This window comes from Gallinula chloropus (genome assembly GCF_964237585.1).
Source record: "Gallinula chloropus genome assembly, chromosome: 1".
Classification (NCBI taxonomy): domain Eukaryota; kingdom Metazoa; phylum Chordata; class Aves; order Gruiformes; family Rallidae; genus Gallinula; species Gallinula chloropus.
Genome location: NC_140085.1, coordinates 215641479 through 215664981, shown reverse-complemented (window position 1 = coordinate 215664981; position 23503 = coordinate 215641479). Strand labels below are relative to the sequence as shown.

The following is a 23503-nucleotide window of genomic DNA, read 5'->3' as shown; positions in this document are numbered from 1 at the left end:
CCGGCTCCAGGCCGGAGTCGCTGCTGACCAAGGCCCAGCCCATCAGCCATGGTCACAGCGCCTCTGGGAACCACAGTTCAGAGGAAAAACCCACCAGCAGCCGCTTTGTGCCCCAGAGAAGGGAGTGAGAAGGTGTGAGGAGCTGTGCAGGCACCAGGGGCAGGGAAGGGGGGAGGAGGCGCCCCAGGTGCCAGCAGAAAGATGCCCCTGAGCCCCTGGAGAGACCCATGGTGGAGCGGGTGTCCCCCCACAGCACGTGGACAAGGCCCAGACCCGACCTGCAGGGAGAGGGAGCTGCTCCTCTTCATGCTGTTGCTGCACACAGGGATTCTTCCCAAAATAAAGAGCTCTGGATGTGTACAGCCAGAAGGACAGAGCCCCTGCCACTCCGGAGCGCGCCGCCTGTCCTGCCGCTGTCCTCTGCTCTTGGGGCGCTGGGCTCCGGCTTGGTCATCGCTCCAAGGAAAGCTGGAGTGAGCTGGAAGATGTTTCTCATATTTGTGGGCCAAGTCACTGTTGACATTTAGGAAGTGGGACAGCGATGCAGCCCTCAGAGCCGGGGGCAGAGGGGCCTTTTCTCCCCTTGGCTGCGGGAACGGGCGCGTGGGAGCGGGCGGTGGTGATGTCAGCACTGCGTGCTGTCCTGCGCCGTGCTGGGCTGCTGAGCTGGGTCGGTGCTGCAAGAGCTCAGCCTGTGCTAAGCAAACCCAAGAAATCAATGAATTGAAGCGTAGCAGCTCTGTCTGGTGGGGAAGGTCAGTTGCAGGACGCTTGGCTTTCACACCCCTGCAGTAAGGACGACAAAGCGACCGAGGCAGCATCGTGTCCAGAGGTTTCCTTCCTTATCTGTGGCTTTGGAGCTGCACAATGGCCTGAATCCACTGATGAGACAGTAAGGACATCACCTGACTGACATGGTGCTGCAGCCACCCCGCCTCCTCCCGCAGGTCCCGCTTGGGCGCTGGGTGGACAGTTCCTGACAGAGTTTCTCCACTGAGCTTCCATAATCATAGAATCACAGAACCCCAGACTGGGCTGGGCTGGGAGGGACCCCAAGGGTCCCAGAGCTCCAACCCCCTGCCACAGGCAGGGACACCAACCTCCAGGCCTGGAGCTACACAAGGTTGCCCAGGGCCCCAGCCAACCTGGCCTTGAACACCCCCAGGGACGGGGCACCCACCCCCTCTCTGGGCAGCCCCTTCCAGCCCCTCACCACTCTCTCTGTAAAAACTTCCCCATAATATCTAATTTAAACCTTCCTTCCTTTAAACTGGTATCCATGTGGTCCATGGGCTTGGAGCAGGGGTGAGGTGCCCAGAGCCTGGCCAGATACTTGGGTGTCCAATGCAGGTTGCCAGGGGTTGGGCATGAGGGTGCATTGTTGGGAGTTCAGAGGTGTCAGCGTGGCTCAGGGACAGAAACCATGCTGATCTCCCTTGCCCACTGGCTGTGCTCCGGGTGTTGCCCTCAGCCCCGGGCCCTGCTGATGTTGCAGAAGGCCCTGGTGAAGCATCACCCGCTGGCTGAGGCTGTGCCTGTGTCTGGTGTGCCTGTTTGCCTTTGGTGAGCTGGAAGCACCATGTGAAACAACCGCCGGGAAACGCTTGTCAGAGGGGACAGCTCCGGCCCTTCGGTGGTGTCTGGGCAAACCCACTGCAGCACATTGTGTCACAGCCCATCGTGTGGTTTGCGTTTGCAGGGCAGGGGTTTGGGGGGTGGGCTGCAGGGGTGGCTTCTGTGAGCAGCTGCTGGAAGCTTCCCCGGTCCCAGAGAGCCAACACCAGCCGGCTCTGAGACAGACACACCACTGACCAAGGACGAGCCCATCAGTGACAGTGGCAGCACCTCTGGGGAGCAGAGTCAGGAGGAAACAAACCCACAGAGAAACTGGGGCCAGAGAGGAGGGGGAAGGTGTGAGGAGCTCTGCGGGCCCCGGGGTCGGTGCAGGAGGAGGGGAGGAGGCGCCCCAAGTGCCAGCAGAAAGATGCCCCTGAGCCCCTGGAGAGACCCATGGTGGAGCGGGTGTCCCCCCACAGCACATGGACAAGGCCCAGACCCCACCTGCAGCCCGTGGAGAGGCCCCACGCTGGAGCAGGGGGAGGCAGACAGGAGACACTGTGACCCACGTTGGAGCAAACCCCTGCCAGCACTTGCAGCCTGTGGGGAGAGAGAGAGAGAGACCAATGCTGGAGCAGGTTTGCTGGGGAGCTTCTGACCCCATGGGGGGCCAGGCTGGAGCAGTCTGGGCCCAAAGGTCAGCACCCCATGGAAGGAGCTGCACTGAGGCACGTGGTGAGGAGAAGATGCCCTGACCCACACTGGAGATGTTTGGGGAGGACTGTCTGCCGTGGGAGGGACCCCACAGTGCAGCAGGGGCAGGGGGTAAGGAGCCCCCTCCCCTGAGGAGGCAGGAGCAGCAGAGACAGCATGTGATGGACTGACCCCAGCCCCCATCCCCCCGAGTCACTGGGGGAGGAGGGAGCTAAGTGGGGAGTGCAATAGAGCCCAGGAAGAAGGGAGGGGTGGGGGAGAGGGGTGAGATTTGGTTCTATCTCATTATCCTGCTGTGATTTCATTGGGTAATACATCAGATGAATTTTCTTCCATGCTGAGTGATGCTAATTGCTGAAGGATCTCTCCCAGCCCTTACCCTGACCCGTAGCCGCTCGTTAGATATCTTCTCCCCTGCCCAGCTGAGGAGGGGGTGACAGAGCAGCTTTGGGGGCACCTGGTCCCCAGCTGGAGTGACAGAATCACAGAATCACAGCATCCCCAGTTTGGAAAAGACCTTTAAGATCATCAAGTCCCACCAATCCCTGAGCACCTCATCTCCCCTCTGTTAAACACACCCAGGGGGTGACTCAACCACATCCCTGGGCAGCCTGTTCCAGGCCCTGGGGAGTTAGCCCCCACAGTAGGACCAACTACCAAAAGTAGTCACAGGAGCAGCCAGGTGGTGGCTGAGGACCTGCAGGATTGCCTGGAGTGTCCCAGGGGATTGTTCCTGGTCTAACAGTCTGTGGCTGTAATGGCCCATCCCAGCTCCCTGCGTACATCTCAGCAGGGTGTTCAGCCTCCGCCGGTGTTTGCTTTTTGCAGGTGCTGGGGTGAGGTGTGTGCTGGAGTTCTGGCACAGCCTCTGGCTCGGTGGGGTTTGGTGCTTGGGAGGAATGTTAAAGCTGCCTCTTGCTCTCTGCCCCCCCTGCAGTGTATAACTGGACAGTGGATGAGGTGGTTCAGTGGCTCATCACCTACGTCGAGCTGCCGCAGTACGAAGAGACCTTCCGGAAGCTGCAGCTGAGCGGACACGCCATGCCCAGGTCAGTGCTCCCTGCGTGGTGCCTGTTCCTCTGGGACGTGTGTCCAGGTGACAGTGAGATCTGAGGCGGCTGATAATGTCCCGTGTGGTGCTCGGGACGCACGGAGCCACGTCCCGGTGCCACGTCCCGGTGCCACGTCCCGGTGCCACGTCCCGGTGTCACGTCCCGGTGCAGTTCCGCTTCGGGGATGTGCAGAGGCTTCAGCTTTGCTCTCAGGGGCTGTTGAGCCGTGAGTGTGTGTCTGTGGAGGGGGAATCACAGAATCACAGTGTCATAAGGGTGAGAAGGGCCCCCCAGAGCCCATGGGGTCCCACCCCCTGCCCAAGCAGGGTCCCTAGGACAGGTCAGGGCTGGAATCTCTCCAGAGAAGGAGACTCCACATCCCCTGGGCAGCCTGTCCCAGGGCTCCCTCACCCTCACTGGGAAGAAGTTCTTCCCCACATTGGGGGGAACTCCCTGTGCTCCAACTTGAGTCCATCACCCCTTGTCCTGTCCCCACAGACACTGAGCAGAGGCTGCCCATGGCCCCCTGGGTCCCACCCTTCAGCTCTTGAGAACCAGTGATCAGATCCCCTCTCAGGCTTCTTCTCTCCAGGCTGAACAGCCCCAGCTCCCTCAGCCTTTCCTCCCAGGGGAGATGCTCCAGCCCCTTCAGCATCTCTGTCCCTCCTCTGGACTCTCTCCAGGAGATCCCTGGCTGTTTGATCCCAGGGAGCCCAGACCTGGACACAACACTCCAGGTGGGGCCTGAGCAGGGCAGAGCAGAGGGGGAGGATCCCCTCCTGTGACCTGCTGCCCACACTCCTCCTGATGCCCCCAGGATCCCATTGTCTCTCTCAGCCCCCAGGACACTCTGCTGGCTCACGGCCACCCTGTCACCCACCAGCACCCCCGTCGTCCTTCTCCGCAGGGACAGGAGAGGCTGTGCTCTGATCGGTGTGGTTGTGAGCACTGTCCTTGCTTGGCTTCCCCAAAGCTGAGTGTTCAGAGCCAAAAGCCTGAGGGGAGCAGAGCAGGGGGTGCGCTGTGTCCTGGCTCTGCCGCACCCCACCCGCCCGGCCACGGAGCTTGCGTGTCACTGCTCATCGCCCGCAGCGAAGGAGCATCTCCCCTTTCCAGGCTGCACCCAAGCGACTCTTCACTTCCCAGTCCCAGGGCTCCTGGCTATGCACCTCCACACTGCCCAGCACTGGTCTGTGCTGGTGTTCGTTTCGCCCTTTGATGCTCAGCAGAGGAGAGGTCAGGCCTTGTGTTCCTCTGGAGGAACACGGGCTGTGAGTTGGCCTGAACTCATCAGGTCTGGAAGGTCTCAGGGCAGCTTTTTGGATGAAGGGTTTTGTCACTGCCAAGGGGGCTGTGAGCTGGCTGGGAGGGGGGAGCTGGGAACACAGAGAGGTTTCCTGTGCAGAGCGTGGTGTGCCCACACTTCCTCTAAGAGAGAAGTACAGTCTCACGGCCTGTGACCTGAGATGTCATGGTTTAAATTAGATATTGGGGGGAAGTTCTGTGCAGAGAGAGTGGTGAGGGGCTGGAAGGGGCTGCCCAGAGAGGGGGTGGGTGCCCCGTCCCTGGGGGTGTTCAAGGCCAGGTTGGCTGGGGCCCTGGGCAACCTTGTGTAGCTCCAGGCCTGGAGGTTGGTGTCCCTGCCTGTGGCAGGGGGCTGGGGCTCTGGGACCCTTGGGGTCCCTCCCAGCCCAGCCCAGTCTCTGATTCTGTGTCAAAGGCCAGTGGTGTGGATGTGATTAGTGAGGACACCATGAGATTGGACTTGATCTTCAAAGGTCTTTTCCAACCTTGTGATGCTGTGATTCTGTGAGATGGGTTTTGTTGGGAAAGCAGTAACTGAGGTTATCAGGGTAAATGAAATTGGCACAGCCTTGGCTTTTCCTTCTCTCTGAGTACAGCCAAAAGCAATGCTGCTTAACGCTTTCATAGAGGGGTCCTGGATCCAAGATGACAATATTTGGGGGTTTCTTTTGTCCTGGCAGCCTAAGCAGGGAGCTTTCTGGTTCTGCTCATCACTTTTCTCCTGCTGTAGTCTCCATGTTACTCATTCTTGGTGAGCTGTTAGCCCAGGTGGATGTGAGCACACCTCCATCTCTCTTCATGTCTCTTTCTTTACAGGCTAGCAGTGAACAACGTGACCATGATGGGAAGTGTTCTGAAGATGACAGACCGAAGCCACCGGCAAAAGCTGCAGCTGAAAGCCCTCGACACGGTGCTGTTTGGGCCTCCCCTCTGTAAGTACCCCCGTTCCCAGTCCTTTGGCTGCTTATCCAGAGGATCTGCCCCTGCTCAGTGTTCAACAGCAAAGGCAGCCCCCTGTGAGCCAAACTCGGCCCTACACAGCCTCCCCTGCCACAGGAACAGGATGCAGCTCTGGACCCGAGGCACATCCTGCCTACTCTGGCCCGTGTCTGCTGGGTAAAGCTCCCCCCATCCCCCTGGTCACTGTGGTGCTGAGTCCCTGGTGAGGGTTCGGCTGCCCAAAGGGGATCTGATGTGTCGGAGGGCGGCTGGTTGCAGCGGCTGCTGGGGGCCCGTCCGTGCCTCAGGCTGCAGATTGTCCATCTCTGGAGCAGGGAGATGGTGATGCGGGCTGGGTGGGAATGCTGCCCATGCTGTCAGGATGGAGGGGAGGGGGCACTGAGCTCCTTTGATGCTGGTTCTAGGCCTCTCTTGGCATGGTCTCAAATTCCTCTGATGTTTATCTCGGTGCAGCTGGAGGTGCTCCTTTTGCATTCCTCCCTCTGGCTCCTGTCTGCTGACTCTTTATTAGAGGTACTTCTGTCCCGCCCTCTTACTCACGTCTGTCTCATGAGCTTTTGATGCTTCAGTGAGGTGAACAGGAGCATCACTCCATCAGGGCCCGTCTCTGGCAGCGTGCAGGCGAGATGGGTTTTGAAGGCAGACTGTGTCGCCCGTACACAATCTGAGCCCTCTGACACCGTGCTCCTCTCCCCCTTCTAGTCAGCTCCTGTTCCCTGTGTGGGTGGGTTAAAATGAATGTGAAGGGGCACTTCATAGAGTCATAGATCACAGGATGGCGAGGGCTGCAAGGTTAGAGCTTAAAGCCCATCCAGTCCCACCCGCTGCCATGGGCAATGACACCTCTCCCCAGCCCAGGCTGCTCAGGGCCCATCCAAACCATCCCTGACACCCCCAGGGATAGGGCAGCCATCACCTCCCTGGGTACCCTGTGCCAGGACCTCATCACCCTTGTAGGGAAGAATTTCTTCCTAATATCGAATCTAAATCTACCCCCTTCCAATTTAACCCATTCCCTCTCATCCTGTCACTCCCTGCCCTTCTGAAAAGCCCCTCCCCAGCTTCACGTAGCCCCTTCAGGGACTGGAAGGGGCTGTGAGATCTCCTGGAGCCTTCTCTTCTCCAGGCTGAACAGCTCCTTCCCGGGGCTGCTAATGCAAAGGTCCTGGCATGGATTCTGGCTCAGATAGCTGGCAGCAGTGACAGTGCCACTTGGTGCTTCCTCTCCTCTTGACAGGGTGTTGGTGAGCAGCTGTGGAGCAGCGGGCAGCACGTCCCTCTGTGCTGCGGGACGGGGCGCGCAGGCTGGCAGAGAAGTTGGGGTTCTGTGGCCTTTCTCCCTGCCTGGGAGTGAGAAGCCGCTCCCATTACATCTACAAGTTGCATTAATTTCTAAGTCCCACTGTTGGCTGGTCCTGTCCTGGATTCAGTCTGTGCCCAGACACTGGCTGTGCAGTGTGAGGCGAGTGGAATGCCTGCGGCGTGGCAGAGGGAGCGTCGGGAGCCCTGGCTGTGCACAGCCAGCCCTTTCTTCACCCCAGTGACTAAGAAGCACAGGCTGAGCCGGGCACAGGGAGCTGGTTGTATGTAGCCTCAGCCTGTGTGGTGAGGCAGCTTGTGGTCGGTGCCCGGCGTGGCACAGGCTGGCAGAGCTGCTGTCGCTGCCTGGCCAGCTGGAGCCCAGTAACCCCGGTGCTCACAGGGGGATTATCCAGCCAGTTCCTTGGGGCTCCGTAAATGGCCAAGGAAGTGACTTCATGGCTGGGGATTAGTGACCATTCCCCCTGCTTGAGGTCCTGTTCTGCCACGAAACTCCTCGTGTCCCTCTGTGACCCGTCGGGGGGTTGTTTCAGGTCAGCGAGGGTCAGTCCTGGTGTTGGGATCTGCATCCTGTCTAACCATGTCCTGGGGCCAGGAAAGCCAACGGCATCCTGGGGGTACCAGGAGAAGTGTGGGCAGCAGATCAGGGGGGTTGTCCTGCCCCTCTGCTCTGCCCTGGGGAGGCCTCATGGGGAACAGGGTGTGTGGGGCTGGGCTCCCCGGGGCAGGAAGGACAGGGAGCTCCTGGGGAGGGGACAGCAAAGGGCTGTGGGGATGCTGAGGCCACCAGAACATCTCTGGGGCAGAGAGGCTGAGGGACTCGGGGCTGCTCAGCCTGGAGAAGAGAAGCCTGAGGGGATCTTCTCAGTGCTGAGCAACCCCTGAGGGGTGGGCTCAGGAGGAGGGGTCAGGCTGTGTTCAGGGGGGCCCAGGGACAGGACAAGGGGCCGTGGGCACAGACTGGAGCAGAGGAAGTTCCCCCTGAGCCTGAGGAGGAACTTGTGTGCTGGGAGGGTGTCAGAGCCCTGGGCCAGGCTGCCCAGAGAGGTTGGGGAGTCTCACTGCATCTCTGGAGCCATCCCAGCCCCTGATCCTGGGCGCTGTCCTGTGCAGCTCGAGGGGACCCTGCTCTGGGGGGTGGGACTGGGTGGTCTCCAGAGGTCCCTGACAGCCCCTCCAGTCTGTAGGTGTTGGGTGTGTGAACAGAGGACAGAGCCTGTAAGATCCAAGCCGCAGTGGAGGTGTAGTAGAGCTGGCTGCTCCCTGGGCAGCAGAAGGGGTTTCTGTGGGGTTCCTGCTGTGGGGGTGGGAAGGTGTTTGTGGCTCCTGAAGGCCCCGATGGTCCAGTGGCTGTTGGCAGCTGCCAGTCATGTTTGGGGAAGTGCTCAGTGACCTTTTACGCTGCAGAAGCAGCTGGGCTGGATCAGTTCAGTGTGTTCAGATACCTTCCTGACATGGTTCTTTCAGAGGGGCAGTGCTGGGGGTCAGCAGAAGGGGTCTCCCATCATCTGCCATGGGGAGAGTGAAACTGCTGGCAGTGGATGTGGCTCAGGGGCGCAGGAGTTTGAGGGCTGGTCCTGCCTTTTGACAGGGGTTTTCCTTCTCCCCTGAAGGTATCTTCTGTTCACTGCAGGTGTAAAAGCATGGATCAGCCTGCATGGGAGCACTGTGACTGCTTCCTGCAGGCAGGTACCTCCAGAGCCCTCTTGCTGTTGGTGAGATTGTCACACACGTGCAGAGGTGTCCATGTCCTCGCTGCTGTCAGAAGCTGGGGGAAGCCTTTTCCCCCCCTGGGGCTGGAGAGATGTTCCCTGAGCAGGAACATCCCCTTCGGGGAGCCGAGTGGGACACCGGCTGTTCCATGTGGCATGTCTTGTTTCCCATGCCAGGCTCCAGCCGTGCTGCTGCCTCCTCAGACAGCTCTGCCCCTCACAGGGCTGCAGCTCTGGAGTGAGATGAAGTGATCATTGCCGCTGTGCCCCCTTGGTGTGTCCCCTTGGTGTCCTGTTGCTGTGGTTCAGGAGTGTATCCAGCACAAAATGCCAGAACTTTGGGTGAAACAGGAGCAGGGAATTGAGGCAAACAAGCAGTGAAGTTCAGGAGGAGATGGGACATGTTTTCAGTGAGAAGTGGATTTAAATCTGTATGACTCTGAAGCGGTGGAGACCGAGACACATCTGTGTCCCCTCAGAGGTGGCTCCAGGCTCCGTCTGGGCTCAAAAGGGACAAGGTGCTGTGTGCGGAGTTCACCACCCTGGGGACTGCTGCCAGCCACTTCTCCCAAGGCCAGTGGAGACCTGGAGACTGATGTGGGATTTCAGGAGAGAATCACAGAATCACAGGGGTTGGAAGGGCCCCCCAAAGCCCATGGGGTCCCACCCCCTGCCCAAGAAGGGTCCCTAGGACAGGTCAGGGCTGGAATCTCTCCAGAGAAGGAGACTCCACACCCCCTGGGCAGCCTGTCCCAGGGCTCCCTCACCCTCACTGGGAAGAAGTTCTTCCCCACATTGGGGGGAACTCCCTGTGCTCCAACTTGAGCCCATCGCCCCTTGTCCTGTCCCCACAGACACTGAGCAGAGGCTGCCCATGGCCCCCTGGGTCCCACCCTTCAGCTCTTGAGAACCAGTGATCAGATCCCCTCTCAGGCTCTTCTCTCCAGGCTGAACAGCTCCAGCTCCCTCATCCTTTCCTCCCAGGGGAGATGCTCCAGCCCCTTCAGCATCCCTGTCCCTCCTCTGGACTCTCTCCAGGAGATCCCTGGCTGTTTGATCCCAGGGAGCCCAGCACTGGACACAACACTCCAGGTGGGGCCTGGCCAGGGCGGAGCAGAGGGGGAGGATCCCCTCCTGTGACTTGCTGCCCACACTCCTCTTGATGCCCCCCAGGTTTCCGTAGCTCCAGTTCCCAGGACAGAAGTACCCCAGCAGTAATTCCTTTCAGAGCCAGGCACCTTGTGCTGTGGCACTTGCCTGAGCAGTGTCTGCCCCAGGGAGGGAGCTGGCCTGGGAGTGGGGACCTCAGTCCCCAGGGACCACCCAGGCACCCTGATGCCCATGGCCCAGGTTTTGGTGCATGTCGGTGCCTCCTGCACTGCACTGAGCTGTGTGGGTCCTGCAGCACCATGGGACAGGGGCTCTGCATTCCCCCAGCCCTCCTCCTTTGCTGTAGCCTGGATGTTCCCATTTATTTTCTGACCCTCTGTGGGGGGATTAACAGAAGCGCCAGGACCAGGTGCCTGGACAGGGTGATGCTTCCCAGAGAGGAGCTGCCCCTTCTTGGAGGCTTCTGGACAAAGTGTCCTGCTCTGTGTTTCAGTAAGCATCTGCTCCTTGGTGCCCCCTGAAGCCGTGTTTCCTTTGCTCACAGCTTCCAGGATAGCTCTTTGTTTCCCGTTATTACAATTAAAAGTGTGTTTGACAAGCTCCCTGAGATCCGCTGAACCATTATTTGTTTAAAGCAATAGAATTCCTTAACCAAATACCAGATTAATTTATTGCTGGGACATTTACCACCCACTTTAAATATTTACACTCAGCTGGATTGTGTTTAGATTACGTGCACCTAGACAGGAAAGCAGCTCTGTCCCATTAACAGCCCTGATGGGCTCCGTTAGCGTTATCCTATAGCTTCCTCGTGCCGTGTGCCGGCAGCCGCGGGGCTTTGGGTCTGGGGGCCGCTGGGGGAGCATCCGAATCAGAGTCACAGAGTGGGGGGTTTGGAAGGGACTTTGAAAGATCATCTAGTCCAGATCATCATCCCTGAGCCAGGACAGCCAAGGAGTGGGTGATGCAGCGACCTGCTGCTCCTGGAGCCCCAGCACAGAGAGAGAAGCATCTCCCGGTGTTACCTGTGAGTGGATGGGGGGGAAGCACCCACAGGCAGACTGCAGGCCCCATCAGGGGAACTTGGGGAGATCTCACCTTGTTTTGGGGGCTTTTAAGAACTGAGGTGGTTTTGTGTTTCCTTTCACGCTCAGGGCAGCGCTGGAGGGAGCAGAGCCTGTCCTGGAGCTGTACCCCAGGCTTTTCTTCTCCCCTCTCTCAGGACTGGAAGCACGGGGAAACCAATGGGTTTGTGATTCCTGCTCCTGGGGGATTTTCCCTGATCTTTCAGTTTTAAGGTGCAGGATTTACTGAGACTGGTTTGATTTCACAAGGGCTTACAGGAGCTGCTGTAAAGCTGCTGCTTTTCCAATGGTCCAGCCTGGTTCTATTCCCAAAGTAAAACCTGGGGAGAGTTTTTGTTTGAGAATTGAGGCTTTGAACTGGCATCTTTCCCATCGGGACTGAGTTACTGATAAGTTTGCAGTGTGGCACAGCCTTCTGCCTTGCTGCTTGAAAACACAGACCAAGGTGGCGCCGCAAGCCTGAGGTGACGTGTCCTCGTCTCACAGTCAGTGTGTGACAACTGCTGTCCCTGGGAAAACTGCTCGTTTTCCCAAAAAGACAAAAACTAAGCCTAGAAATGAGCTTTCCCTGGTGCATGTCGCTTTTCCCATGGCTTTTGCAAGCGGGAGGCACGGCCGGGGCTGCCCGGTTGCCGGTCCCGGCAGCGAAGGGGTGAAGAGCAGAGGAGGCCCCAGGCGAGCAGGGAGAACAGGCTGTGCCAGCAGCGTGATTTAAGTTGTGATAAACTGGATGCAAACAGCCCGAGCTGTGGCTGTAAAACCTCTGCTCAGCCCCTGAGCCTCTGCTCTGCCCTGGGGCCTCTGCTCTGCCCTGGGGACTCTGCTCTGCTCTGGAGCCTCTGCTCTGCCCCGGAGCCTCTGCTCTGCTCCGGGGCCTCTGCTCTGCCCTGGGGCCTCTGCTCTGCCCTGGGGACTCTGCTCTGCCCTGGGGCCTCTGCTCTGCCCCGGGGGCTCTGCTCTGCCCTGGGGCCTCTGCTCTGCCCTGGGGCCTCTGCTCTGCCCTGGGGACTCTGCTCTGCCCCGGGGGCTCTGCTCTGCCCCGGGGGCTCTGCTCTGCCCTGGGGCCTCTGCTCTGCCCTGGGGACTCTGCTCTGCCCTGGGGACTCTGCTCTGCCCTGGGGCCTCTGCTCTGCCCCGGGGCCTCTGCTCTGCCCTGGGGCCTCTGCTCTGCCCTGGAGCCTCTGCTCTGCCCCGGGGGCTCTGCTCTGCCCTGGAGCCTCTGCTCTGCCCTGGAGTCTCTGCTCTGCTCCGGGGCCTCTGCTCTGCCCTGGAGTCTCTGCTCTGCTCCGGGGCCTCTGCTCTGCCCTGGAGTCTCTGCTCTGCTCCGGGGCCTCTGCTCTGCCCTGGAGCCTCTGCTCTGCCCTGGGGCCTCTGCTCTGCCCTGGAGTCTCTGCTCTGCCCTGGGGCCTCTGCTCTGCCCTGGAGCCTCTGCTCTGCCCTGGGGCCTCTGCTCTGCTTTGGGCCTCCCTGTGCCTCCCTGACGGAGCCTGAAGAGGGAAAATAACACCAAGTTCTGCTACAGCAAGTTAAAAAGCTGCAAGAAAAGGGGAAGTTCAAAGGTTGTCTGGTGTTGCTGTGGCTGTAAAACACCCAGCTGGCAGCCAGAGGCAGACGTAGATCGATGCCGCCGCAGGACTGCCCGGTCCCGTCCCTCCGCACGCCAGCAGTGGTGATGACAGGCGGACGTCACACATGGCAATGCTGTCGTCTTCTGCTCGATGTAGGGTTTTTGGACAGGGATCACAGGAGAGGGGCAGAGAGCTGGACATGCCCTGGTTCTTCTGACCCACGCCAGGCAGGGCAGGGCAGCCGCTGCAGCTCCTCGTGGGTGGCCTGTGCGTGGCGGGTCTGTCCCAGAGAAGGGTGTTCAGAGCCTCTCCTGCCCTCATCAGACCTGCCTGCTGTTCCCTGGGAGAAGAGGGGCCGGTCCTGCAGCGCTGCTCTCGCTGTCTCCTGACGCAGCAGCGGCACTTGCATCCATTTCCTCGCGCTGACGAGAACCCCACGTGATCTGCAGAGATGCGGGGGGTGCCCGTGGCTCTTAGAATGGTGCTGAGGTGGGGCTGGTCCACCTCGGGGAAGGAAGGAAGGAGGAGCTGGAGCTCAGACCAGTTGTGTCACTGTGGCGTTAGTGTGTGACAGGGACTCAGAGCTGGACATGAGGCAGCAACGGGCACTCGCAGCCCTGAGGGCCGATGGCATCCTGGGCTGCATCCCCAGGAGTGTGGGCAGCAGATGAGAGAGGGGATTGTCCCCTCTGCTCTGCTCTGGGGAGACCCCTCTGCAGTGCTGGGTCCAGCTCTGGAGCCCTCAGCACAAGGAGGACACGGACCTGTTGGAGAGGGGCCAGAGGAGCCACAGACATGACCCAGGGGCTGGAGCAGCTCTGCTGTGAAGCCAGGCTGGGAGAGCTGGGCTGGGTCAGCCTGGAGAAGAGAAAGCTCCGTGGGGACCTTACAGCCCCTTCCAGTCCCTGAAGGGGCTACAGGAAAGCTGGGGAGGGCTGTTTGTAAGGGCAGGGAGCTATGGGACGAGGGGCGATGGTTTAAGCTAGAGGACAGCAGGGTTAGATGAGATTTTAGGAAAAGGTTCTTCCCTCTGAGGGGGGTGGGACACTGGCCCAGGGTGCCCAGAGAGGTGGTGGAGGCCCCATCCCTGGGGACATCCAAGGTTAGGGTGGATGTGGCTCTGAGCACCCTGCTCTAGTGAAGATGTCCCTGTCACTGCAGGGGGGACTGGGTGGGCTCGGAAGGTCCGTTCCCACCCAGCACAGTCTGGGATTCCATGACAATGACCATCCTTGCCCCCTCCTCGGCGTGTGAGCGGTCACCTCGCTCTGTGCACCCAGCGCCTCTCCCAGCAGCCACTCAGGACCCCTCCAAGGTGATTTAAGCTGTTTGGAAACTACAGTAATTGTTGATTTCCCAGCTGCCAGGCACTGGGGTTACCCAATTCAGACCCTGGGGCTTGGTGGGTGTATTCAGGGTGGCTGGTGTGTTTAGGGTGGCTGGTGTGTGGGGCTTTGGAGAGGTTCCTGTTGTGCAGGACTGGGAAGCACCTCCCACTGCCTGACCCACCGGCTCTGTGCTGCTCGTTGCTGAGCTGGTTGATGGTGCTGAGAGGTAAATTTCCAGAAAAAACTGGCACATCTGTTTCTCCTGACCTTGAGTGCAGACTGCAACAGCTGTTACCAGCTGTACTTCTTCCTCCTGTCCTTTTTCCCCTTCTTTATCTTCCCGAAGTCCCTTTGGAAGTTGCAGGGCTCTGTCTGCCCTGTGAGGCGACGTGCTCGGCCCCGCGATGCCCGGAGAGCCTCGGCAGTGCAGGAGAGCACGTGCAGGGGGTACAGGGTCTGGGCTTCAGCCCCCTTGGAATTCAATTCACTCTTGGAATCGCTTGTGCAGAGGCAGAGACCGGGCTGGGTGTGGGAGTGGGAGCCCCGGTGCTGGCTGCCCTTGGTGGGAAGAGGCAGGTTCCTGGCTCAGAGCAGCCAGCTTCCTCCCAGGGTGAGGAAGAGCTCTTACTTGTCCTGGGAGAGGTAGGGAGAGAAGCCACCTCTGCTGAATTGAGCCTTTGTGGGATGACCTGCTGGAGAGGAGCTCTGTGGAGAAGGACCTGGGGGTGCTGGTGGGTGACAGGGTGGCCATGAGCCAGCAGTGTGTCCTGGGGCTGAGAGAGACAATGGGATCCTGGGGGCATCAGGAGGAGTGTGGGCAGCAGGTGACAGGAGGGGATCCTCCCCCTCTGCTCTGCCCTGGCCAGGCCCCACCTGGAGTGTTGTGTCCAGAGCTGGGCTCCCTGGGATCAAACAGCCAGGGATCTCCTGGAGAGAGTCCAGAGGAGGGACAGGGATGCTGAAGGGGCTGGAGCATCTCCCCTGGGAGGAAAGGCTGAGGGAGCTGGGGCTGTTCAGCCTGGAGAGAAGAGCCTGAGAGGGGATCTGATCACTGGTTCTCAAGAGCTGAAGGGTGGGACCCAGGGGCCATGGGCAGCCTCTGCTCAGTGTCTGTGGGGACAGGACAAGGGGCGATGGGCTCAAGCTGGAGCACAGGGAGTTCCCCCCAATGTGGGGAAGAACTTCTTCCCAGTGAGGGTGAGGGAGCCCTGGGACAGGCTGCCCAGGGGTGTGGAGTCTCCTTCTCTGGAGGAGAAGGGCTCCTTCTCCAGCCCCTGTCCTAGGGACCCTGCTTGGGCAGGGGGTGGGACCCCATGGGCTCTGGGGGGCCCTTCCAACCTCTGTGATTCTGTGATGATTTGTGAGCCACACGTTCCCTCCTGGGAGCAGAGCTTTGGAGTCTCCCCATCAGGCTGCACCTTGCAGAGCAGAGCTGTAGGAAGCAGAGAGGAGATGTTTGCATCCCAGCTGAGGCGGAAGGATGTTTGCCAGGCGCTGGGAGCAGGAGATGAATCAGCTCCAGGTGGGGCTGGCAGGGACCTGATTTCCCTCTGCAGCACCTGGCTTGCCTGGGGCTGGGGCTGGGGCTGGAGCTGGGCAGGGCAGGGCAGCGGTGGAGGACACAGGGAAGGAGGGGCAGCTCGATGGCTGGGGGTGGGCTGGGGGGGGAGCGGGTCAGCCAGCCCTGCTGTCCTCTCACTGGGAACTGAGAGAGATCCCAAGAGCTGGATGGGCAGCCCTGCGCCGTGGGAAGGGGATGCTGTGCCCATCCCTCCGGCACGGGGAGCGGGGCCAGCGCTGCGCCTGTTGATTTCCTGCTGTGCGACTCACAAGTGAAGGTTTTCTGAGGGGGCTGAACTCTGAGCGCCTCGGTGGGGGCCACGGGGGTTTGTGCAGAGATCAGGGGATGGTGCTGGGGGGTCTGCTGAACGCTTGGAGAGGTCCTGTCCCCCTCCCACTGTGCTCTGGGGACAGCTCCCCGTCCCTGCTCCCCGCAGGGCTGCTGGGCAGCCCCAGCCCCTTGCCCCACAGTTTGCTGTCCCTCACCAGGCCTCCACCTCCTGAGTGAACCATCTGTCCCCTCCTGCCCGTCCCACTGGCCCCAGCTCCACGATACGACACTCGGATTGTGGCTGTGATCAGAGGACCCCCAACCTGGGGGGTTGGGCAGGCAGGGACCTCAAAGCCCATCTCGTTCCCCCCAGCCAGGGGCAGAGACACCCCCCCAGCCCAGCGTGCCCCCAGCCCCATCCAACCCAGCCTTGAGCCCTGCCAGGGCAGCCCCAGCTTCTCTGGGCACCCTGTGCCAGGGCCTCCCCCCTCCCCAGGAAGGATTTCTGCCCCCCAGCCCCTCTCCATCCCCCTCCTGCAGCTGGAGGCCATTCCCCTGGGCCTGTTGCAATCCGTGACCCCAGTGAGCCCCTCCACTTGTCACCCCTTTGGTCGTCCCTCACACAGGAGGACCCCAGAACCCACATCCCCCCCACAGTCTGTCTGTCCAGTGGTGCTTCCCAGTGTGGGATCCCGCTGCCTGGGCAGGCAGGTTGGGTTCCCTTGTGTCGCTGGGCTCGGGGTGCTGCTGGGCTCGGGGTGCTGCAGGAGGGAGGGAGGGAGGACGCTGCAGGTCCCTGCTCCAGCCCCAGCTGCCCTTCTGCTCACTGCAGGGTGTGGAGCTCCTGGCCTGGGCCACTGAGCATCCGATCTGACCGCAGGACCCATCTGCTGGGAAGATGCTGCCAAGTCACGGCAGGAGTGTTCCCTGAGAGGGTGGCACTGGAATGGAGGGATGGGGATGCTGCCTGGGCTTCAGGCAGAGCAGCCTGCCTCACTGGGGAGCAGCCAGCGTTGGGAGACGAGATGGTGCTGGGCTATTTCATGAGCTGGGGAGCTGCTCTGGCAGGGGGGTTGGCCAACCCCTGTGATTCTGTGACCTGCTGATGGAAAAAAGGCAGCTCCCGGCACAGCTCGTTGGCAGCAGCGTCTGAGCGCGGGATCGCTGGAGAGCTTGTGCTGAGTGGCGATGCTGGGCCTCTCCTTCCCTGGGCATCTCCTTCCCTGGGCCTCTCCCTCCCTGGGCCTCTCCTTCCCTGGGCCTCTCCTTCCCTGGACATCTCCTTCCCTGGGCATCTCCTTCCCTGGCACGTGCATCCGATGCAGCAGCGGCCTGTGGGCAGGGTGGGCAGCCGTTCTGTCCCCGTGTTGGGGTGTGGGGTCCCTCCCTGAGCTGGAACTGTGTGTTCACAGGGTTATGTTTGCGTTGGGTGGGAGCTCTTCGTGCTGTGCTGAGGTGCTGGTGGGCTGGGAAGAGCAGTAGTGGGGCTGCATCGCCGCTCGCTGAGCGGCAGGTGGCACCGAGTCCTCTGCAGCCCTACGTTGTGTCCACCCCTGAGGGAAATGCCACCTTTATTTACAGCCCCCAAACTTCATGGTTCTAAGGTAGAAACACCACACGCTGCCTCGTAAGCTGCAGCGGGCCCCCAGGGCTCAGTCCTGGGTCTGGTCTTGTTCAACATCTTTATCCATGACCTGGATGAAGGGATTGAATGCTTCCTCAGTAAGTTTGCAGTTGACACTGAGCTGGGAGGAGGTGTTGAACTGCCTGAGGGTGGGGAGGCTCTTCAGAGGGACCTGGCCAGTAGGGCTGGGGAGGGGATTGTGCCCCTGGGCTGGGCACTGGGGAGGCTGCAGCTGGAGTGCTGGGTCCAGTTCTGGGCTCTCCACCATCAGAAGGACATGGACCTGGCACTGGGCTCCATCTCACCACCTTCAGACACAAGACAAGTGCAGGTGAGTCACGAAGGAGCTGGAACCATGAAGGAGCTGGAACCATGAAGGAGCTGGAGCGGGAGCCTGGCCGCTCTAGCTGCTGGCATCGGGGTCAGCAGCAGCTGCTGCAACACCCCGTGCCAAAGCCACCAGCTCCCAGGGAGGGAGGAGGAGAGTCAGAGTCACAGTCCCTCTGCAGGTCGGTCCTGCCCAGCATCACAGGCTTCTGTGCTTCAGTTCACCCTTGCAAAGTGCCCCAGAGCTGGTTTACCTGGGCTGGGTCCTGGCATTTCTCTTGTTCAGAGAGGAGCGAAGCCTCATAGCTGTAAAACTCGCTGTTGTCCTCTTCAAAGTGTTGGCTGTTGGCTTTTCCACATCTGCTCAGTCTGGAAACAAGGGGGTGGGATTCCTGTCCAACCTCCCCTCCCTGCTGTGATGTCCCAGTGTGGGGACACCCCTCTGTGCAGCGCTCATCGTGAGCCTGACGTGCAAGGAGCTCGGTTCAGGGCTGGTGAGGATCCGCAGCGAGGACTCGCTAAAGCATCTTCCTCTGAGCCTGGGTGCTGCTCTGGGTGCAGCCTGAGGTGTCCCCCAGGCCGGTGCGAGGCAAAGGGAGGGGAGGTGCATCACTTTGGGGCAGACAGCCTTTCAGACTCCTTTGGGCATCGCTGTGCAGGGCGTTCTGCACGTAGCGCTCGGCTCTTCATGTGGGGATGACCTGGCAGCGGCTCGGGGTTGGCACCCCTGGGGAGAAGCAGGTTGTGTACAAACGTTCCCATCTAATAAAACCCCCCCTCCTGCTTCAGGGGAAGCAGAGAGGTTTCTACAGGATGGCTGGGGGCTGCTGGCGCTGCCTTTGCTCTCTGTAAGCCCCCTCTGCTCCCCTGGGTACATGAAGGCGGATGCAGAAGCTGCCAGGACTTCAGTGCAGGTGCTGGGAAGCAGGGTTGGGTCACTGGTGAGGATGCTGCCTGCAGTGGCTGAGTGCAGCCCGTGCTGCTGGGGGCTGTGTCGGTCCCTCTGATGCACGTAGCTGGGGGTTGGCCTGCCTGGGCTGAACCTGCAGTTCAGTACCACAGAGCCATCAGCTCTGTGCAGAGTGCGAGGGGAAGGTTGTGCTGGGGGGTTACAAAGTGCCAGATCCCAGACTGGGCTGGGTGAGAAGTGACCCCAAGGCCCCCCCCCTCCAGTGTCTCCCCCTGCCACGGGCAGGGACACCCTCCCCAGCCCAGGGTGCCCCCACCCCATCAACCCAGTGTTGAGCCCTGCCAGGGGTCCTGGGGCAGCCCCAGCCTCTCTGGGCACCCTGTACCAGGGCCTCCCCACTCCCCAGGAGGGATTTCTGCACCCGCAGTGAAAACATTTCTTGTATCCAGCCTGGATTCTCTGCAGTTCCCCAGAAGGAGGGGTACTGAGGAGGAGCTGTATCTTCTCCCAAGTAACCAGTGATGGGACGAGGGGAACCAGCCTCAAGTCAGGCTGGGGGAGGTTTGGGTGAGAGACTGGGGGAAATTCCTTCCCTGAAGGAGCGGTCGGGCATCGGACCAGGCTGCCCAGGCAGTGGGGGGTCCCCGTCCCTGGAGGGTTCAGACGTGGGGAGACATGGCACTTGGGGACGTGGGTCAGTGGTTATTGTGGTGTTGGGCTGGTGGTTGGACCTGATGGTCCTCGAGGTCTGTTCCAGCCTGATCAAGCCTGATGCTCCGATAACATCCCCTCAGTTCCAACCCAGGAGGTGCTGGCTGGGCAGTCACAGCTCGTGTCACTCATCTGCTCCTTCTCTTCAGCTTCCCCTCTACGTGCATGTTTGAGGTTTCACTCAGTAAAAAAGCCTTGACCTGTGGTTTTGTTTTGCACCCCCTGAGCTGCTCTGGTTCTCGCCCATCCACGCTTTGTCGGTACCCGTGTCCTGCCTGTGTGAAGGGCGTTTCCACACCGACTTGTACTTCTGGTGCAAACTTCTGCAGCTGCAGAGTTTGGTACCTGCTCTGCCCCATCTCTACGATCACAGTGGTATTTTTTCATCAAAGTTATTTTCTTCTTATCTCTTGCACCTCCCTGCAGTGCTGGGGGTATCGTCCCGGAGGAGCCCCACTGCTCTGGGCTTCCCTGGGGTTCCTCCGTCCCATGTCCTGCCAGCAACTTAGATCTGGGAGGATTTGTAGTTTCATCTTCCTTTATTCTTTTCTCCCTTTCCCATTATAAGTGAATAAAACCTGTCAAAGTTCTTTGTCTTTTTCCCCCTTAAATACCCATGTAGCTGATCTCTTCCCTCTGCAATGCCTGAGCCACCATCCCTTCTAGCCCTGTCCCAGGTTCTCCTGCCCAGCTCCGCTGCGGGTGAAGCACCGTGGAGTAACCATCACGTTCCTCTGAGCTCAGTGCTGTCCCCTTCTCTTCCAGTGACCCGGCACAACCACCTGAAGGACTTCATGCTGGTGGTGTCCATCGTCATCGGGGTGGGTGGCTGCTGGTTCGCCTACATCCAGAACCGCTACTCAAAGGAGCACATGAAGAAGATGATGAAGGACCTGGAGGGGCTCCACAGAGCGGAACAGTCTCTGCACGACCTCCAGGAAAGGTGGGTTCAGCACTGGCTGGAGCTCCCAGCTGTGGGTCCGGTTACTCATTAGTTTCCCTTTAGCTGCCGTGCCCCGGGGCAGTGGTGACATGGGGCCACATATCCCAGCCAGCACCTTCCCATGGCAAGCCCACCAACCCAGCTGTCATCACCTGGCTGTGGGGCCAGGGGTGCACCCCAGCCAGGGAGCGAGTGCAGAGAAGGGCAACCAGGCTGGGGAAGGGGCTGGAGGGCAAATCCTCTGAGGAGCGGCTGAGGGAGCTGGGGGTGTTGAGCCTGGAGAAGAGGAGGCTGAGGGGAGCCCTTCTCCCCACCTCCCCTGCCCTGCCAGGAGGGTGCAGAGAGGTGGGCGATGGTCTCTGCAGCCAGGGGCCAGGAGATGGGACAAGGGGCAATGGGCTGAAGCTGCCCCAGGGCAGGGTCAGCTCAGCTGGGAGGGCAAAGTTCTTCCCTGGCAGAGTTGTGGGGCTGTGGCACAGGCTGCCCAGGGAGGGGCTGAGTCCCTATCCCTGGGGGTGTTTAACAGAGGGGAGATGAGGTGCTGAGGGAGCTGGGGCAGCACAGGACTCGATGAGCTGAAAGGGCTTTTCCAACCCTGTGATCCTGTGTCCAGCTCAGCAGCTCCCGCTCCAAGCTGGGCTCTGGTGCACGGCCCTGTGTGCTCCTGTGCAGTTTTGTTCCCTTCCCTCGTGGTTTTTACATCGTGTTTTGTCTGTTTGGGTCCAGTTCCACTCTTAATGGTCGTTACTGGTTGATAAAAAGAGTTTCTGAATGTCTGGGCAGACGTGGCTCTGCTCAGTTGTGCTGCTGGTGCTGCTCTCCTCCTCCTCCTGGCTCTGAACTGGCTGCGTTAAGGAGCAAAACATCCAGCTGGGTGGAAGGGATGGGAGTGCTCCCTCTGTACCTGCCTCCAACAGGTACTTCCCATTATTGACCACATTTAATTATAGAGCAGAGTGGTTTCTACTCCCAGTCTGACTCACACTGAAAGTATATCCAGATCCTCACCCCCCGAAATGAGGGTGTAAATCTGTGCCCAGGGGGGAGGAAGAGCCCCTCAGAGGGGTGTCAGGAAATTTGGCTCATATTGAATTGGTCTCCCAGGCTGATCGGGAGGTTTCACCCTGGCTTTTGGTGGGGAAACAGCACGTTGGTACAGTCCAAGCCTTCAGGAGAGGAATTACACATCCCTTCTTGAATTCCTCCAGCTGTATAGAACAGATTCAGTGAGACAGGGATGGGTGTGGGTGGGAAGGGACCCCCAGACCCCCCAGTGCCCCTCCCAACATGGGTAGGGACACCACCTCACCCCAGCGTGCCCCCAGCCCCATCCAGCTCGGCCTTGAACCACGCCAGGGATCCCAGGGCAGCCCCAGCTTCTCTGGGCACCCTGTGCCAGGGCCTCCCCCCTCCCCAGGAAGGATTTCTGCCCCCAGCCCCTCTCCATCCCCCTCCTGCAGTTGGAGGCCGTTCCCCTGGGCCTGGCCCTCCCTGCCCTGGGCACCAGCCCCTCTCCAGCTCTCCTGGAGCCCCTCGAGGGACAGGAAGGGGCTCAGAGCTCTCCCCACAAGCAGTCTTCCCTTCTCTTCTCCAGGCTGAGCCAGCCCAGCTCTCCCAGCCTGGCTCCAGAGCAGAGGGGATCTAGTCCTCCCATCATCTCCTGGGGACTGGCTCCCACAGCTCCATGTCCCCCTTGTCCTGGGGACCCCCGAGCTGGGGCAGCGCTGCCCTGGGGTCTGTGTCCCCGAGCGGAGCCCAGGGGCAGAATCCCCCTGTCCCAGCCCAGGGTCCCGCTGCTGGGGGTGCAGTCCAGGGCACGGGGGACTTTTGGGGCTGTCAGTGCACAGTGCTGGGTCAGGTTGGGCTTCTCATCCCCCACTACATCCCAAGTCCTTCTCCTCGGGGCTGTTCTGCCTTCCTCCTGTCGCTGTGCTGGGATCACCCTGACCCTCGGGCAGGACCTTTCCCTTGGCCTTGCTGGACCCCATGAGGGTCCCACAGTCACACCTCTCCAGCCTGGTCAGGCCCCTCTGGGGACATCCCTTGCCCTTTTGGCAGCGTGCTGAGGGTGCTCTCCATCCTGCTGTCCCTATGCAAAGGTCATGCTGCCCTGCCTGTGTGCTGACACCCAAACCCAGCAGTGTTGTCTGGGAATTTGTTGTGTACAGATCAATGTACATGATGCTCCTCTACGGAGAGAGGCTGGGGGAGCTGGGCTGGGTCAGCCTGGAGAAGAGAAGGCTGTGGGGGGACCTCACTGCAGCCTCCCCGTCCCTGAAGGGACCCCAGGAACAGGAGGGGAATGGGCTTGTTAAGGGGCAGAGACTGGCAGGACAAGGGGCTGGAGTGAAGCTGGAGGAGGGAAGGGGGAGAGGAGAGACTGGGGGGAAGTTCTGTGCAGAGAGAGTGGTGAGGGGCTGGAAGGGGCTGCCCAGAGAGGGGGTGGGTGCCCCGTCCCTGGGGGTGTTCCAGGCCAGGTTGGCTGGGGCCCTGGGCAACCTTGTGTAGCTCCAGGCCTGGAGGTTGGTGTCCCTGCCTGTGGCAGGGGGCTGGGGCTCTGGGACCCTTGGGGTCCCTCCCAGCCCATTCTATGATTCTCTGATGCCCTGGGGCAGGACACTGCAGCTGTGGGAACATGACCTCTACTCACAGCAGTGATTGCCATGGTCCTGGGAGAGGGGGCTGAGAGGAGCCTTCTGTGCAGACAGGACTCTTCCAGGAGAGGAGGGACCATCCAGGGCCGCCCGCGAGGCAGCGCTGCGGGTCTGTCCCTGCGGCGTGTGGGGCAGAGGCAGCAGATAACAGAGCATGGCAGCCTTGGGCTGCAGCTGGTGTTCCTTCACTCCAAGGGTCGTTACAGGGGATAAGCCTTCCCTTGGCTGCCACAGGAGATGGCAGTTCCGCTCCCAACGCTGCTCAGACAGTGGAGCCCAGTCCTGGCACGTGTCCTGCGTGCTCACGGGCGCTGCAGCGAGTGACTGGTGCAAACACCAGCACCAGGATCCCAGGGAGGTACATCTGCCATGGAGCTGAGTCCTGGGGAACCCACAGCACCCCCCAGAGCCACAGCCTGATTTCCTGCTCCTGACACCCTTGGGGACTCATCCCACCTGTGAGTGTTGCTCGAAAGCCTTTCCCCTTCACCTGTGACCCCATCAGCTGGTGTCCATGTGGAGGGCAAACACTTGAGAGTACCAAGGTGATGGTGCCAAACTGGGCATGTTCCCCTGGCACGGGTGCAGATCCGTGACCTGCTTTCTTTTTGGCATGGGAATAGAGTAATGGATGTTTCCTCTCTGCCTGCCACGGGGCTGGCCACGATCTGCAGCTGGTTTCACAGAGCTTTGTGGAATTTCACTTTGCAGCTCGGATGTACCCCAAGAAAAAAGGCTTGTTGGGGTTTTTTATACAGCCAGGAAGACACAGGAATTCCTTCCCAACTTCCA

At 60.3% G+C, this 23503-nt stretch overlaps 1 protein-coding gene across 4 annotated transcripts in view; it reads left to right on the top strand.

Moving 5' to 3' along the window:
- The window catches only part of STIM1 (stromal interaction molecule 1), a gene marked incomplete at its 3' end in the record, with an annotated part of 94668 nt that overhangs the window by 46757 nt on the left and 24408 nt on the right, over positions 1 to 23503 (top strand). For all 4 annotated transcript variants that reach the window (XM_084264478.1, XM_084264476.1, XM_084264477.1 and 1 more), the window contains exons 5-7: positions 3209 to 3320; positions 5445 to 5560; positions 19880 to 20057. In XM_084264478.1, the coding sequence (XP_084120604.1) occupies positions 3209 to 3320; positions 5445 to 5560; positions 19880 to 20057 (406 nt within the window). The remainder of the gene's footprint in view (positions 1 to 3208; positions 3321 to 5444; positions 5561 to 19879; positions 20058 to 23503) is intronic.